The 16,602-nt window shown below is 48.7% G+C and overlaps 1 protein-coding gene across 1 annotated transcript in view; it reads right to left on the bottom strand.

Annotated features, from left to right (window-relative positions):
* Positions 1 to 433: 433 nt before the first annotated feature.
* Positions 434 to 16,602, bottom strand: part of CEMIP (cell migration inducing hyaluronidase 1) — a 175,511-nt gene continuing 159,342 nt past the window's right edge. Inside the window, exons 23-29 of the mRNA XM_023193397.1 lie at positions 15,697 to 15,908; positions 14,573 to 14,758; positions 10,470 to 10,674; positions 10,237 to 10,323; positions 9,411 to 9,568; positions 5,460 to 5,560; positions 434 to 3,390 (exon numbers count right to left, since the gene is read on the bottom strand). Coding sequence (XP_023049165.1) covers positions 3,263 to 3,390; positions 5,460 to 5,560; positions 9,411 to 9,568; positions 10,237 to 10,323; positions 10,470 to 10,674; positions 14,573 to 14,758; positions 15,697 to 15,908 — 1,077 coding nt within the window. The 3' untranslated portion in view covers positions 434 to 3,262. The remainder of the gene's footprint in view (positions 3,391 to 5,459; positions 5,561 to 9,410; positions 9,569 to 10,236; positions 10,324 to 10,469; positions 10,675 to 14,572; positions 14,759 to 15,696; positions 15,909 to 16,602) is intronic.

Below are 16,602 nucleotides of genomic sequence, written 5' to 3'. Positions count from 1 at the left end.
CCCCATGCTCTTGTCAAACATGTATTTGGCCTCTGGCCAAACAGGGCCTGGGAGGAAAACAGAGTCCTGCTTCTGCTTGGCTTCCCCATCAGGGAGGAGAGTTGAAGTGACAGCCTCCTGATGGCTTAGAAATGTGGAGGATGCATCATGTTCTGGACATGGCTGGCCATATGAATGACATCTTTTCTTTCTTTGAACCATCTCCACCTGCTTTTATGGACCCCCCCTCCCCCGCCATGGGCAGGGCAAAGTAGGATGTTGACATATGACTAGCTCTTGGGAATAAGGCCATGGAAGTAAGGCAGACACATGGGGTGATTTCATCAGCCTTATTATCCTTAGATAACTGGTTATCTTAGGTTATCCTTAGATAAGTTATTATCCCTAGATAAAATGAAGCCCGTTTTAATAGAAAATGAAACAGACAAGATGATGACATCCTTTGTATGTTTACTATAATACAGCAAAATTTTCCAGACCAGAGCCAATGTCCACGGCTCTAGGTACACCCCTTCCAAGCAATGCAAAGGACATCTCCAATCATGACATTTAAGACAGTTCTTTATTTCTCTGACAGTGACTTCTTGAAGTGCACATATAATAAATAAATAGAAAATATATCTTTGTTCATGGTGATGCCTACAAGAAATGTTTACATACAAACACTCTATACATCTAACTCCCGAAAAAGGACCAGCTATTTCGGCAACAGAAAAAAGACAAGCATTTCAGAGGAGCGTAGCTTTCCTTAAAGACCAAACTCACTTAAGTCTTACAAACAGAAATAACAAGGAGGACAATTTTCTAAGCAATAAGAAAATTTGTGCTACCAAGAAAATGCCTAGATATTGGCTCTTGGTGAATGGTTTAGGAAAGAAAGTTTTAGGTACAGATCCTGTATGGTGAAACATATGTAGAACTCTGAGAACTTTCAAATAGATATCTTTTTTAAATGAACTGAGCCAAAGACAGTCAACATTCCTGGCCACCTGAAAGTGATCACATCCTAAGTGGTTCACAGTGTGAGACTCTTGCATTAAAAGAGTGAAAACTCAACAAAACCGTGGACAAGAAGGACATGAGGTCATTTTAACTCTCCTTTCCATCACTGCTAATCTCCCTGGAAGAGGTCCTTCCTGTGAGTCTGGCCTTTGAAGCAGCCATATCTTTAAAAGCAGAGCCCTGTGGTCACCTCCCAGCAGCTGAAAGATGTTTAGTGGGAAAGACTTCCCTGGCAGTTGACTCCCACCTGGGGAATGGACTCTTGGACCGAGTCTCATGGGTGCAGTTGGGTGGAGGGAGCCAGGCAGGCCCTCTTTGAAGGAAAGTTTGTGGTTGGGGCAGGAAAGGGGATAAACATAGTTCATCACAAGACCCAGGAAGACCTCGGTGCCTCATGTGAGATTATAAACCACAGATAGAGTTCTCCCTCTTACAGGAGCTCTTTGGGCTCTCTCTAAGGTAGGCCAGGGAGAGAGCAGGGCATTAAGCAGCAGCTGAAAGGGACTGGGGTGGACCCAATAGCTGTTCAGACACCCAAGATCAGTCAAAATCGCTCACCAGAAACATGGCAGGCCCTACTCCCTCTGCTGGGCCTCACCTGTAGAGCTGCAGAGACAGGAGAGCTAGGTAGCACCAATGGGGAGTTGGCATCTACTGTGCACCCAGGCTGGGCTGACAGGTTGTGAACAAAGTGAAGGCCACAGGGACCGCCAACACCAAGGGGAGGGCGGGTTTGTGTGCGCTGGGAGCAGGAGGGAAGAGAGTGGCTAGCTCTCATTCTACTCTAGTCATTTCCTTTCCTTCAAGGGGACTTGTCCCCATTTCCAGAAGCTACTTCAGGAGTGCCTGGGCACTCAGGGGCCAGTTGTTGAGGCAATGTGGTGTGGCAGCAAGGGCTAGGGTGGGGCTCCCCGGGCCCTCCCCTGGCTATGTGGTTCTTTCCCATCTTGGGGGCTCATTTTCCCCATCTGTTAAAACGAAGGCTTTGGACTAGATATGTTCTATATTTCCAGCTCTGAAATCCCAGACCAAGGGAGTGTGAGCACATCTAGAGTCTCCTGGAGGCCCCCGTGCTCAGTTCCCTGGATGAAGAGCAAATGAGGCCCCAAGGCAGGAACTCACTTCTATGGGCTTCACTCCACCCTCTCGGAGTCAGAGGCAGGGCTACCTGGACACCAAATTCCTCTGTGCTCATAAGCAGCAAAGCCCATTGCTCCCTTCTGACCACACTTCTCCATCATGAGTGGGCCAGAGAGGCATGGGCAGAGGGCAAACCTGCAGTCACCAGCTTCAGCAGGCAGCGGCAGGGAGGGCTGAATCCCTGAGCCATTCCAGAGGCTGCCTCATGTCCCCCCAGCAAAATGCCCCCAGCCTTCATTCCTGCAAGCAAGAAGCCTTCCTAACCCTCCCCCTCTGAAATGGCACTGGTCTCCATTTTACCTCACTGTGATTTCTCCGCCTGGCATTGCAGTGCACATGGACCTGACTGCCTGTCCCATTGTACTGCAGGCCCCTCGAGCTAGGCATTAGTTCTCACCTCTCCATCCCGTGTGCCCTGAGCACCGAGCATCATGGATATCAGTGGAAAGGAATGTTTTCCTCCACTGTTGGGTTCCAGGTACCATGTGAAATGCAGCAGACTTCTGGAATCTCAGAACAAAAAGGGCCTTTGAGAGTCATCTAGTCCAAGTCCCAACCTGCTGCCCGAAGTCTCCTGAAAGGTGGACACAGCCAGAGGCAGGGCTTGCCTCTTCCCCAAGGGTAGCCAGTTTCACCCCAGCTCCTAATCCTGTCAGGCTGGCTCTTGCTTACCGGAGTAAAGATTTCCTTAAGGCCAAGGCTGTTTTTCCTACATTTACCACCCTCACTTGTCTGCTGAACACCATGGGGATCTGTGAATGACCAGCCCTCCAGGCTACCTCCTAACTGGGTCAGAGCTCCTGCGTCTCCTGATATGGTCCCCAAATCCCCACTGAAGAGGCACAGATAGGAGAGAAGCACCCAAGAGGCTGCAGGAAAGTGAATGTTTCCAGCATTGGCCAGCACCGCCCCAGGGGCTCCAGGTAGACACTTGAGTAGGGGCAGGCGGCAGCACCAGGGTCTCTGATATCTTTCCCTTGGCCCATCAGGGCTGAAACACGGCCTTCCCAGGCAGCTGCTGGTAGGGACGGGGGGAACCCAGCCATCCCCCACTGGTCTGCTACCAAGAGTCATCGTCCATCATAGTCTACCACGAGGTGGCACCAGGCGGCAGCTGTCTTCACAACTTCTTCTTCTTCACCACAGGGATAGGCACAACTTGGAAGATTTTGGCTTTGTGATCCTCAGTGTCCAGAGTCACCCAGATGGGCCGGAAGCTGCCTTTGAAGCCAACAAATGCCATTTGCTCTGAAAAGCAATGATGAGTCTCCTGAACAAAAGCCCTATGAGAGGACGGCTGCCCCACCCCATTCCAGGGCTCCCCATTGCCAGTCCCCCACCCCCACCAGGCACCCCCAGCCACACTGCACTGTGGCCCCTTGGGAAGAGCTCTGTGCTCAGCTACTGATGGTGCCTGACGTGCATTTGTATGGGGCAGGCAGGGTCTCACCTGAGCCTCACTGCCACCTAGCCAGGGTGATGGCTTTGCTTTTGACAGGGGAGCCATGCACAGCAGGAAACGGGGCAAATTGTAAGGGAGGAGACCTCCTAGGAACCTGCCTACCTTCGAACTGCCCCTAGGACCACCAGCAAGTCCCTGCCCCTCTCTGAAGCCCAGTGTTTCCATCCATCAGACGATGGCATTGATCTACAAGATCTCCTCCCCCGCCCTATCACTCTGTGGCTTTAGAAGGAATTCTGAGAGGGGAAGGAATTTGACCAAGAGTGTGGAGTAAATGGTGCAGCCCAGATTAGAACTCTAACCCCCTGAACCCCACACAGCACTCCCCATCTTGCAGTTCAGAGTTTGAGCATCCAAGGGCCATGGGAATCCACATCTATACTCAGCCCATCCTGGCAGGCAACATGCATTTATCACCACCGGGAAAGTGCCATTCAACTTAGGTCACATTACATACATCAACTTTTGGCAACCGGGATCTTAATTTAAAAGACAGAGGCTCCAAAATGATTCCAGGACTGGGCTGGAAAGGATACTTCTCTTTTCCTTATGTTCTCCTTTGGCTGGTTTGAAGGGTTTGCATTGCTTCTGATTTTTCTTATCACCCCATATGATGGGCTTCTGATATGATGTTTTCCATAGTGAGGATGGTGTATAACTAAGAAGCCCAGCTTTGAGTTAGGAAGATTAGGATCCAAGTCCTAACCTTAAACAAGTGGCTTAGCTGTTAAATTCTTGGTGTCCTCATCTTAAATGGAAATAATAGTACCTGGTGTACAGGTTATTAATGAGTAAGTGAGATAATTATAACATGTTCTGCAAAGTGCAAGGCTGAACATTAAACAGAATCACAATGATCATTATCATTATTGCCTATGGAGCTGCTCTACTGCCCACACAACCTCTCTGAGGATTCTCCCTGCACCTAGTTTTTGTGATATAATGGGTGTCATGCTGATATGTCCCTCCTGGATGGCTTCTTCCAGCACAGCCTGCAAACCTGTGCTAGGCTTCACCACCAAAGAGCTGCCTGGCCTTGGACAAGCCATGTAGGTTCTCTGGGCTTCTAGTTTTCTTTTCATCTACCTATCTCAGAGGAACAAATAAGAGTTTTGCAAGCTACAAAGGACTATACAAATGCTAGGCATCAGCTGGAATGTTGAAGAAGATGCAGGACCCCTGGCCAGTCTGAATAGCAGGAATGGGGTAGGAGGGTGAGGCTAAGCTACTTTTCTTTTTTTTTTTTTTTTTTTTTTTTTGAGACGGAGTCTTGCTCTGCCACCGAGGCTGGAGTGCAGTGGCCGGATCTCAGCTCACTGCAAGCTCCGCCTCACGGGTTTACGCCATTCTCCTGCCTCAGCCTCCCAAGTAGCTGGGACTACAGGTGCCCGCCTCGTCGCCCGGCTAGTTTTTTTGTATTTTTTAGTAGAGACGGGGTTTCACTGTGTTAGCCAGGATGGTCTCGATCTCCTGACCTCGTGATCCGCCCATCTCGGCCTCCCAAAGTGCTGGGATTACAGGCTTGAGCCACCGCGCCCAGCTAAGCTACTTTTCTTATGATACTTTTGTTGAATAAAGGGCCACTTTCCAAACAAATGAGTGAACAACTCTAGCAATTTTCTTTCGTGGCTGGTAGCAAGTTATAATAAATTTGCTGCAGTGCAGGGGTGGTAAACAGGTGGCATCTTGCCCATCCATTCCAGTAGACCACTAGTTGTGTGGGGGATTCTGAGGTTGTACCCAAGTTTAGTACAAAGCATGTTCTCAACTCAGCAAAAGACGGCAGCAACCTCCATGCCAGGCATTTGCCTTCTCTGGTTTTGGAGTCAATTTAAACCCCAGTTCAAACCCTTACCTTTCAACTTGAGACCCCTGTCTGCCCCAAGCTTTTCCAGCACTCTGGTCCATGGGCCTCTGGAGACATATCTTCCCTTTGATGCCATGAGCACTATGGAACTGTGAGAGAAGAAACCAGTTAGACCAGAGAGAGGGCAAACTGGGGCAAGTGGGCATCGGGAGGGATGTTGGGTTGTGTGTGGTGGGACTGGAGTTAGCAGTGCCCAGAGGCCTGGCCAGGGATTCAGGAAAGGGCAGCCTCTCCTGTGTTCTGAGCTGACGGGCTCTTTCCATGTGGTGACGAACATCCTGAGCTCCCTCCCACGCATCTGGCCACAGTTGATGCCCACGGCCTTCTCCAAGCTTGGACTCAGCTCACCACATTTATATGTCTCTGTCCAAACAGAGGAGAGGCTGTAAACAGAGCACACCATGCCAGGGCTCGGCACACAGTAGGACTTCAATATGCATCTCTTCCCTTGAACGTTCTCAGCCCTGGTTAGGTAAGACCACATAGAAATGTGGTGACAGAGGAAGGAAGGAGGAAGGGATGAGAAAGAAAGGAGGTGAGGGAAGAAGGAGGGGAGCATCTGTCAAATCATAAAACCATCCAGGAGCTCCTGTAGATCCTGAAGGTTCTAGAGACCAGCTCCATTTGGCATCCCTTGGGATTTCATTAGAACCACAGAATTCCTCCACTGCAGACTCTCTGAATCAGAATCTGCATTTTTACAAGATCTGCAGGAGATCGTATATACATTAAAGCTCTAGAAGCCCCATGCTAGAAGATTTCTCTTGGAGCACATCTTTCTTTTGCTGTCTTCTTTTGATGGGCACAGGCTTAGTATAGTCCAGAGCCAGCTTCCTCTGAGCTGCAGGAAGAGCATGGCCAGGTTTGAAGTCTTTCTGGGGAGAACACCATGTCATTACCATGATGCTCGGGTTGTATCAAGAGCTCAGATTGACCTCTTATGTTCTTGTCACCTCTCTCTCTGGTCAGGCAAGACAGGGCTATTGCCTCTATTTTGTAAATGGGGAGATTGAAGCAAATAGTTACCAAGTATCTCAGAAGACCTGCCAAAGGGAAATGTGCTTGAAAGAGGCAGAGGTTTGGAACAATGTGTGTGCCCAGCCTGAAGGAACCAACTTGCAAAAGTTTCTCCTTGGGAATAAGGAGTGTCTGTCCCCTGCCTCAGGGTGTATTCAGTCCAAAGTGCTGGGAAAATAGCCTTCACAGTGGCAGACTCAGCATGCTGGGCCAGACAGGAGGAAGTGAGCACCTCCCTTGGGAATAGAAATGGGGCAGAAGCTCAATGGGGCATCCAGTTCGTATCTCAAAGGAACTCTGTAACCACAGACCACAGTCCAGACATGGAAAAACTGTATAGGATTCTGGAACCCGTTGTTACTCCTATTTGTGTCCCACTGGGAGCAGCAGGAAAGATCTTAGGATGCAAAGGGCTTGTGTGAAATAAGGATAGATGGGAAGGGAGCTGGGGCTGCCTCAGGCCCTTGAGGAAGGCGGGAGAGGGAGGCCCAAAGAGTTGGTAGGGTGAGGCCCCTTAAGGAGAGAGGGCTCATCGCTAACACATCCTCCACTCTAGATTCAGGATCTGTTCTCTGGAGGATATTTCTGCATTGTTTCATTTCAGAACAAAAGCTAATGGTCCCTTGTTGGAGCTCAGCCTTCCTACTTATGGGACTCAAATGTAGGTCCTGCCCTCCTGATGGGGACCTAGGTTAGCTCACATGAGCAGGACAGGGAGACGGGCTTCTTTTGTCCCCACCGCCTCCCACTGACACCCAGAAGCCTGCCTAACTGTGTTGGGCACACTTCTTTGCCTGGTATGCCATCCTCATGGCCTCTAAGCCCATGCACCAGCCAACACAGAGTCTCCCACAGAGTGGCAGGGCACAGGCAGCCCTCAGAAGCCATGCTAGATGTTTACGGTGTGAGCAGCTGCCCTCTTCTCTCCCCAGGACCCTGGGGCCAGTAGTGGCCTGCTGGATGGGGTAGGAAGGGTGGGCCAGGCTAGGCAAGGCCCGTAGCCACAGTAGGACAGGATCTGCCTTGCCTCATTCCCTGCTGCTTTCCAGGAGGTTAGAGAGGGGTCTAGTGGTACCAGTGCCTGCCTGGGTACGCAGCACCAGCCCAGGGAGTGGCCCATTCCAGTAAGGGCTTCCCCAGAGAGTTGCTGCTGCTCGGGCTGGAAGGAGCCTTGCACATGGTTCCAAACAGAGTAGCACTGCAGTCTAGTTTCTTGTTCCAAGCTCTGCATCCTCTTCCATTTCAAAAGAAAATCCTCTGCCCAAAACGGCATGATCTCTAGATAATAACTATTTTTCCGAATTTGGTCAACCTTGTCCTTCTGTCTGAATCTGCATATGAAAAATAGAATGCCGAAGAAGCATCTGATGGGGGAATGAGAGAGGGAGTAAATGTGGTTAAGCAAAATCCCATTATCTAAAATCTCACCAGGTACCCAGTTCACATCGTGCCCCTCATGGAGTCAGCATCTGGGAAGTACATTTGCTTTCATTCAATAACTATTAATGTTTACTAAGCACCTACTATGTAGCAGGTACCACATGAAGTGCTTAGACTTTCCACCAGGTTGTGGCTCCTGAGTGAACCGTACACTCACTTAACTAGCCATGTTCTGTGCTAGAAATGCAAAGGGAAGTTAGACATGGCCCCAACATTGAGAAGGCCACACTCTTCATGGGGCAACAGATGTGTCCACCAGACCTATTGTAAGTAGTGCTTTAGCAGAGGTAGAACTTTTTTTTTTGAGATGGAGTCTTGCTCTGTCACCCAGGCTGGAGTGCAGTGGCACAATCTTGGCTCACTGCAACCTCCACCTCCCGGGTTCAAGTGATTCTCCTGCCTCAGCCTTCCGAGTAGCTGGAACTACAGGTGCGCACCACCACATCCAGCTAAGTTTTTTGTATTTTTAGTAGAGATGGGGTTTCACCATACTGGCCAAGCTGATCTCAAACTCCTGACTTCATGATCCGCCCACCTTGGCCTCCCAAAGTGCTGGGATTACAGGTGTGAGCCACTGTGCCCAGCTGAGATAGAACTTTTGGGTTGGATGGGAAAAGACCTCACCAAGGAGGCAATGTGGGGAGACTTGTAAGGTATTGGGGAATTACCAAAGATTGCTAAGGAGAGGGGACACAGGTTTTCCCTGCATTTAAGAAGTTTAAACCAGCAGCCAATATGCAAGATGGGTTGGAGTTGGGGCAACTGGAAGAGGGAGGCCCATTAGGAAACTATGCCAACAGTGCTGGTGATGACCAGCAAAGGCCTGGGCAGAGCAGCAGAAGAGAGGATGCTGTGGAGGGAACCAGCAGGCGAGCAGTAATGCAGGTGGAGTTGATAGTGTGTGATGATAGTGTGTGGAGGAAAGAAAGAGGAGTCAAACAGAATGCCCAGATTCTGGCCTAGCTATCAGGATGGACTGTGATGATTTCATCAAAACTGAAGAAGTAGGATAGTGGCTGGTTTGGGAGGTTAAACATTTTAAAAGGCTGAGAATTCAGTTCCATACAAGACGTCCAGGTGACGTTGTCCAAGTAGCAGTTGGATTGGAATGTCGGGTGCTTAGGAAGGAGATCCAGGCTGGAGATAGTAGCCACCAGCACTTGGATAGTATTGAAGGTGTGGGAGGGGATGAGATCATGCCGGGAGTGTAGTGAAGAGGGCCAGGGCAACCTTCCCATGTGTAGCGGGGCTGTCCCGCCTGCCTCCGCCTGACCTACATTCACAGCAGCCCGGCTCCAACACCAGAGTCCACAGACAAGGACGCTCTCATCCAACACCCATGATTTGTGGGCAGGCTATAGAGAGACTGCCTGAGCTTTTCCAGACTGATCTGTGATGAGGGCCTTTGTGAGAGGGAGGGGGCCCTTGCCCAGGGGTCTGCTGTGCCAGCAGCCAATTCCAGAAGCAGAGGCACAGACTCACTTGTCAGGGATGGTCGCCACATAGTTGAAAAGCTGCCATGGTATGCCCTGCAGAATGGAGTTCCTGAAGCTCATGTGGCTCACCATGCGCCCTTGGCTGCCGTCAATCACCACCACCTGGATGCCATCCTCCGAGCTAGGGTACTTCTTCCCATCCACCTGCAGAGTCAGAGCAATCCAGGTGTGAGGCGGGGTGCCAAAGCCCCAAGGTTCTCCTGCCCTGGTGGTTCCCAAGCAGACCCTGAAGGCAGAAGTTGCCTATGCAGCTGTTCAAAGCATAAACTCCATTATCCACTTAACTCCTTATAGCCCTCAGTAGTGGGTCAAATAGTGGCCCTGCAAAAGATACGTCCACCCGGAACCTGTGAAAGTGGACTTAACTGGAAATACAATCTTTGCAGACAGAATTAAGTTAAAGATTTTTTTATGAAACCATCTGGATTTTTAGGGTGGGCCCTAAATTCAAAGATAGGTGCCTTTGCAAAAAAAAAAAAAGGCAGGAGGAGAGGTGAGACGCAGACACTCAGGAGAAAAATCCACATAAAGACAGAGATTAATGTGTCTGCAAGCCAAGGAGTGTGCAGGAGTGCCGCCAGCCACCAGAAGCGAGAAGAGGCATGGAACAGGTTCCCCGCCCCTAGTCCCCAAAGGAAACCACTGCTGCCAACACCTTGCTCTTGAACTTCTGGCCTCCTGAACTGTGAGAATAACTTTCTCTTGTTTGATGCAAACCACCCAGTTTGTAGGAATTTGTGACAGCAGCTCCAGGACACACTATCCCCTCTCAATGAGCAAACCCTAATCCTCCAGGGGCCGGAGGTGCTTACTTCAATGTAAGCGAAGTCGTTCCAAAGGTGGAAGAAGTGCTGCTTGCAACTCTCCATCTTCACCTCCAAGAAATGGTCCTTTGTTTTCTGGAAAACACATAGAACCCAATAGAACCCAACTCTTCCTGTATCTCCAGTCACAGGAAATGGTTTGTGGAGCTGAGTGAGGGACCTAATTGGGTCTGGGCCCGACTGGACGGCAAAGGGATCCAGGCTTGCTGTCAGCCACTCACCAGCTGAGAACCAAGGAGCTTCTTGGGCATCGGCACGTCCACGACAGCCCTCTCGGTGAACTTGGGGTAGGCTGTGGCTGTGCAGTCACTGACGCCTGCGTTCTTTGGGATCAGAGCTTTAATTTTTATCCTCTCACAGCCTTTCATGGAGCAGAAAGCAAACTTCTCTCTCTCGTTCTGAGCTTTCAGCTTCAGGAACAACAGCCTGCACACAAGGAGCATTGCTGGGCATTTGCTTGGGCACTCAAACCTCCCCCTTCTCCTCTCACCCACCGAGATATTTGCTCTGAGCTGGTCATAGCAGGTTGACCCAGCAGCCTTATAGAATGGAACTATGTCTATCACAGAGTTGTATGTAGTTGGAGAAATAAGGAACAAATGCATTGAAAAAAAAAGCTAATGAAAATGGCAATTCTATTCTGAGCACGTTTTATGTGCCATGCCGTGCACGCATAGTAAATCAACATATCTCATTTAATCCTCAAACAATCCTGTCCAGTAGGTACTGTTATCATCCTGAATTCCTGGATGGGAAAATGGTGGCTCAGAGAAGTGAAGTGACTCACCCAGGACCACACAGCTGGGAAGTGACAGAGCCAGCATTTTCCATCCCAGCATGGTGACTGGTGAGGAAATGCTCTGTCTTCCTAACTCAACTTTTCTCCAAACCATAATTTATTCCAAAAATTATTTTATAATTTATTTAAAATAATTATTATTATTGTAAAGGAAGCTGACCCAGTGTTACAGGGAGTCAGATTATAAGGAAAACACAGTACTCACTTGGGATTCATTATTGTTCTTTTAGTGCAACAAAGCACTTGCAGGCTGAGTCCTGCATCTGAAACATGGGAAGCTAGGATATGGGGTATCTACCACCCATCTTGCTCTAGGGACCAAGCCTTCACTGAGCCCATTCAGACTAGGGAGCTAGGTTTGCACCACAATGCCATCACCCCCAAACCCCTACCACAGAGCTGCTCAGATCAGGGGCACACATTGGACTCACAGAGGGGCCATGGATTGGCTACCCAGTAACCAAGATTCTTACTCTCATGGGACCCAGCAGGTCTTGTCCACCACTGGTTGGTGCTTGAACTAAAAGACCACATGGAGTCGGGGCTGACAACCTTGTTGTGCCCCGTGCCTGCTAAGGAATTGCCAGAGGGAGGCAGTTTATAGCAAGTAGCTGAAACAAGAGGTCAAGCATGTGTGCGTATGTGTGTGAACATGGGGAGATGGAGAGACACAAGGGGTAGGCAGGCTATCTCCTCCCTGCTGGCTTTGTTGTTTTCAGCACCTGAGCCCATGAGGCCCAACTGGGTTTTTAGTTCTTGAAGACCCCTTGGTCTTCTCTCTGTAGCACCTCCACTTAATCTGAGCTTCCTTGAGTGGTTTTATGTTTCAAGCCATCCACATCAAGTGATCTCAGAACAAAGTAGAAACTGACTGTTACAGAGGCCTCATGCTCAGGGCTGACAGCAGAGCAGCCATATCTGTGTTCCATGCCCGCATAGTGGGGAAGTTGGGGAGGCAGGTGAGCACCCACTTTGAGCAGCTTAGAAGGAAGGCAGTTCAGTGCTGCCCATGGTCACGTCTCCCTGCAGGCTCCCAACATGGTCCAAACCACTCCTGGGACCAAGGCACAGAAATGGGATTGGTCCTGAGGCTTCTGCACAAAACTTAACAGTATTCAGGTTTCTCTGTTGTCATTATATATCAGATTATCTAAATCAGGAGTGACCTAAAAGACCTTCCAGCCCGTGGTAGGTAGCAGCTGCCTTCCCTAATCCTGACCTACAACTTGGATGTGTGCAAGCTGGCTGAACTGCAAGGCCCTGGGAGGCACAAAAGCAGCATGGGCCTGGGCACCTGCCAGCCCAGTGCTCAAATCCTGGCTATGACCAGGTAATGTTGCAGAGCAGTGCTATTGATGGCCGTGCACCTTAAATAATATACTTGTTTATAATTTAGTAAGAATCATTATAATAATTCACTGAGGTGGTGTTAAGCAAACTTAGCTATCCAGCTATACAATCACTTAACAGTTTTTTTAACCTGGAAAAAATGACAGCTTATGTATTTCACACTTTGAAACCCCCTCCCTTTCAGCTGACTTATTTTAATTTTACCCCTAATTATAGCAAGCTAGTTGTTAAGTATCCTAGCCCATAGTAGATTATTAGAAGGTAGCTGCTAAAGGCAGGTGCTCTGAATAGAAAAAATAACAAATGTATAAGGCAGAAAGATTTTTAAAAGCCCAACAGTTTGCAGCTGTTCTCCATAGGAAACAGACCCCCTATAACCCAACTCCTGGTCCCTAAGGCATCGCCGAATTGAAACACAACGTAATGATCAACAGGCATAGGGCTAAACTAAGCTACCAACCAAAGAAATGTGCTTAAGGTGACAAGCGGACAAGCCTTAGATTTTTAAGACTTTGATCAAAGAGGTTCAACTTACTTAGTGGAAGTTTCCATTTGAAAATTTCACATCTTTTGAACATTTCAGCTCATGAGCCAAAAAGAAGAAAATCTGCATGGATGGTATCCCAGGGACTTTACCTTATCAACATCTGTTACTTTAATCATAATATTTCCTAGTGGTATGCGGGGCATATCTCATTCCTCCTCCTCTGGTTTTCATATGGAAGGATTTTCCTAAATACTTCCGGCCCCTGGTCCCTCCCCTCATCCACTTCTTCCCATGGGAAGAGAGTGTCTCATTATTGGTTGGTTTTGGGTATTTGGCTTAGCCCCGTAGAGCAGGGGCACTCTGGTCTGTTTTACATATGCTCTGAGGTTTTGGGGCTGGGCCCTGTGTGGGGAGCCTGTAATTGCTCAGTGCTACCTGCGGCGGAGAAAGTAAAATTGGGGACGATATTGGGAAGCTCTATTCTCCAACAGCTTTATCATCAATAAAATGGATCACTTCCTCTTCACCTGCCAGCTTGTCTGCCCCCAACTGGCTTAGCACTTGTGTGGGGAGAAAGGTGTTTTCTATTGCCCTCCCATCCCAACATTGTACTTATACTTTTGATTCTAAATTTTAATTTCCCTTAATCAAATTGATGGAGCCATAAATAAGACAGATCACCTGTTATCAGTTTCCTTATCATTGGCTTCCATATAAGAATAGAAAACTGGCCATCAAATGATCTTTCACCCTTACTCCTCACAGTTTGCTATCGACATCGCTGTGGAGCTGGCTTGGCATTCTTAAGATATTAGACTAAATTTCTTTTTAAGAGAGGGGATCAAAGAACTCCCAAGAACAGATACTCTGTTTTCATTATCTCTCTACTGAATAGAACCTAGTGCAGGTTAGTAAAAGGGTGAGGGGCTTTGAAGACAGACAGATCTAGGTTCAAATCCAGCTGGGTCAAATTTATGCTATGATCTCAGGAAGTCTCTTCTATTTTCCCTGTGCCTTCTTTGCCCATCTCTCTCACTCTCTCTCTCTTTTTTTTTTTTTGGGGGGGGGGTAGAGTCTCACTCTGTCACCCAGGCTGGAGTGCAATGATGCAATCTTGGCTCACTGCAACCTCTGCCTCCCAGGTTCAAGCAATTCTCCTGCCTCAGCCTCCTGAGTAGCTGGGATTACAGGCACGCACCACCATGCCCAGCTGATTTTTGTGTTTTTAGTAAAGATGGGGTTTCACCATGTTGGCCAGGCTGGTCTCAAACTCCTGACCTTGTGATCCGCACACCTCGGCCTCCCAAAGTGTTGGGAGGCGTGAGTCACCACACCTGGCTGCCCATCTTTTAATCGTCTGCTCCAAGTGTGTTGTTATGAGGATTTGAGATAATGTACCATGTTTTCTGGATTCTAAGATTTACTGCCTTCACTTTTTTTTTGGAAATATGTAAATTCCCTACAATTCACATGTATATTTAATAGAGTGTTTATTTTAATTTTAAAGCTTAACAGCTTTAAAAATGTCATTAATGTATGGGACAGCCAGCCTTAGAATCAAAATGCCTAGAAAGGTGTCTTACATTAATTGGCATTAACTACATGGCTGTTCTTAGACTTATTGGAAAGGCCAAGGGGACAAGATGAGGTCGAGCCACTTTCCTGCAGCCAGGTGGGCACCTGCTCACCCTGAGTCTTCATCCCAATAGTAGTGGCTCCTGCCAGGATAGCTCTGCTCCACTTTGTCCATCTGCAAGGTCCTCACGAAGATGCCTGTCTTGGACGTTTGCTTCAGCAGGCGATTGTGAACATCTGAGAGGATGGAGAAGGTGGTGCCTCTAGGGTAGCAGAGACCCACTCGGATCCAGTCGCCCCTAGGATTGGAAGTAGAGTCAGGTTACAAGCAAGGGTGTCCAGGCCACAGGGCCTTTGGAGCATGCCTTGGAGAAACAGACCAAAAAATCTCCACCAAATGACACCTCCACTTCTGTATGGGAAATTTTGAAAGAACATTTGCTGCCATGGTGACTGAGTTGCAGTGCTCAAGGAGCGAGGGAGAGACAATGGCCGCCTGTGAGCAGAGAGTTTGAATGCTTCACTGGTGTGTCTCCAGGGCCAACCCTGGGGGTGCTCCGTATGGAACTTTGGGGAAAAGACATTCTTTTTGTAGTTAAAGAGCACACGATCCAAAGGACCTAGGCTCAGCCCCTTCTGGGTCCAACTTGATTATAGGGTCCATTTCATCTCTTCGGTCTCATTTCCCACATCTGATCAATGTCCGTCTCACAGAAATACTGTGACAAGTAAATAATGTGCATAGAAAATACTTGAATCTAAATATAGGAAGCCCTATCTAGATGCCCTCACCCTCATCACTTTATCTCGCAGAACCTCATTTCCCTCTCTGTAGGATGGTAACAACAATACCCAGATGTTTTTGCCATCTATCGAGCATTCGCTAATGCCAGTTCCTGGGTGCCCACCATACCTCATCTCCCTAGATCCTCATTGCACTCCTGCAAGGTAATACTATCCTCAACTCAAAGATCAAGGAGCTCAGGCTCAAGAGGTTACATGCCCTACCCAAGGTCACCCATGCCGGAGCGGGGGCTTGGCCTGTGTCCTTTAATGCTTAACTCCTGGGTGATGTCAACCCCTCTAGGTACTCCTGCAGGGATCAATCACATGGGCTAGCTTGTGGTTCCATAAGAGGCAAGGCCAGGACTTTGCAACAAGTCATTGTTATCAGCTTTGAGCTCAGTCGGAGCAGCTGCCCACAGATCTCACTGCTCCTGGCTGGGCACCCACTCACTTGTTGAAGTTGATGAGCCAGATGGCGAGTTCGGCGGGGGCCGTCTGGTCCCAGTGGATGGTGTAGCCCTTCTGCAGGGTGACAACTGGCTGGTACTGCTGGTAATGGGTGCTCCTGGTGAGCGCCCCCTCCAGGTAGAGAGGGTGGCTAGGGAAGTCATTCTTGATGATCTTCATTCGCAGGTTACTGGTCTTGTAGGCTTGAATGTACATCTTTTAAAACCCAAAAAGGAAACACACAATGAGGCTATTACAAAGGGTTATTCCAAGAGCGTCTGGTTAACATCTGACTACAGACTGCACTTTCAAAGGCACTTTCTCTTTACAGAACCCTTTTTAGAAGGCTTGAATGAAAGAAAGGCCAAATAAGGGGACATCTCTTTCTGCTAGTGGACACAGCCCAGGCCTTACTGTGTAATCCAGCTAATGCTTTCTGTGCATCTTCATAAAAGTGCTCTGTTGAACTTCCAGTCGAAATTTGAGAAGAGCCTGCATAATAGTCAAATGGCAAGTTTTGGACAAAGGACAGAGATGTGGACGGAGGAGGAAGGGAGTGAGAGAGAGAGATAACTTTTATAATTCTACCATAAAATGCAACTCGCCTATAACTGGCAGTTACTCTGCCTGCATTTGAGAGAGTGCCTGGGTGTGTTGGCCTATTTCTCCCTCCTACTCCCTCTCAGTGTCTGGCCCCTGAGGCCAGTCCTTGTGGTGCCACAACACACTGCATGAATAAATGGTGCCTCATTTCAGAGGAAAAACTGAAAGCAAGACTGTCAGCCATTGAGATCCAGGGACCTGAGAGCCTGGATGCTTTAGCCCAGCATTGGTTTAAAACACTGTGTCGGCCAGGCGCAGTGGCTCATGCCTGTAATCCCAGCACTTTGGGAGGCCGAGATGGGCGGAT

Source organism: Piliocolobus tephrosceles, chromosome 6, assembly GCF_002776525.5.
Source record: "Piliocolobus tephrosceles isolate RC106 chromosome 6, ASM277652v3, whole genome shotgun sequence".
NCBI lineage: Eukaryota > Metazoa > Chordata > Mammalia > Primates > Cercopithecidae > Piliocolobus > Piliocolobus tephrosceles.
Note: the sequence above shows the minus strand (reverse complement) of the source record. Positions and strands in the feature narration are given on the sequence as shown.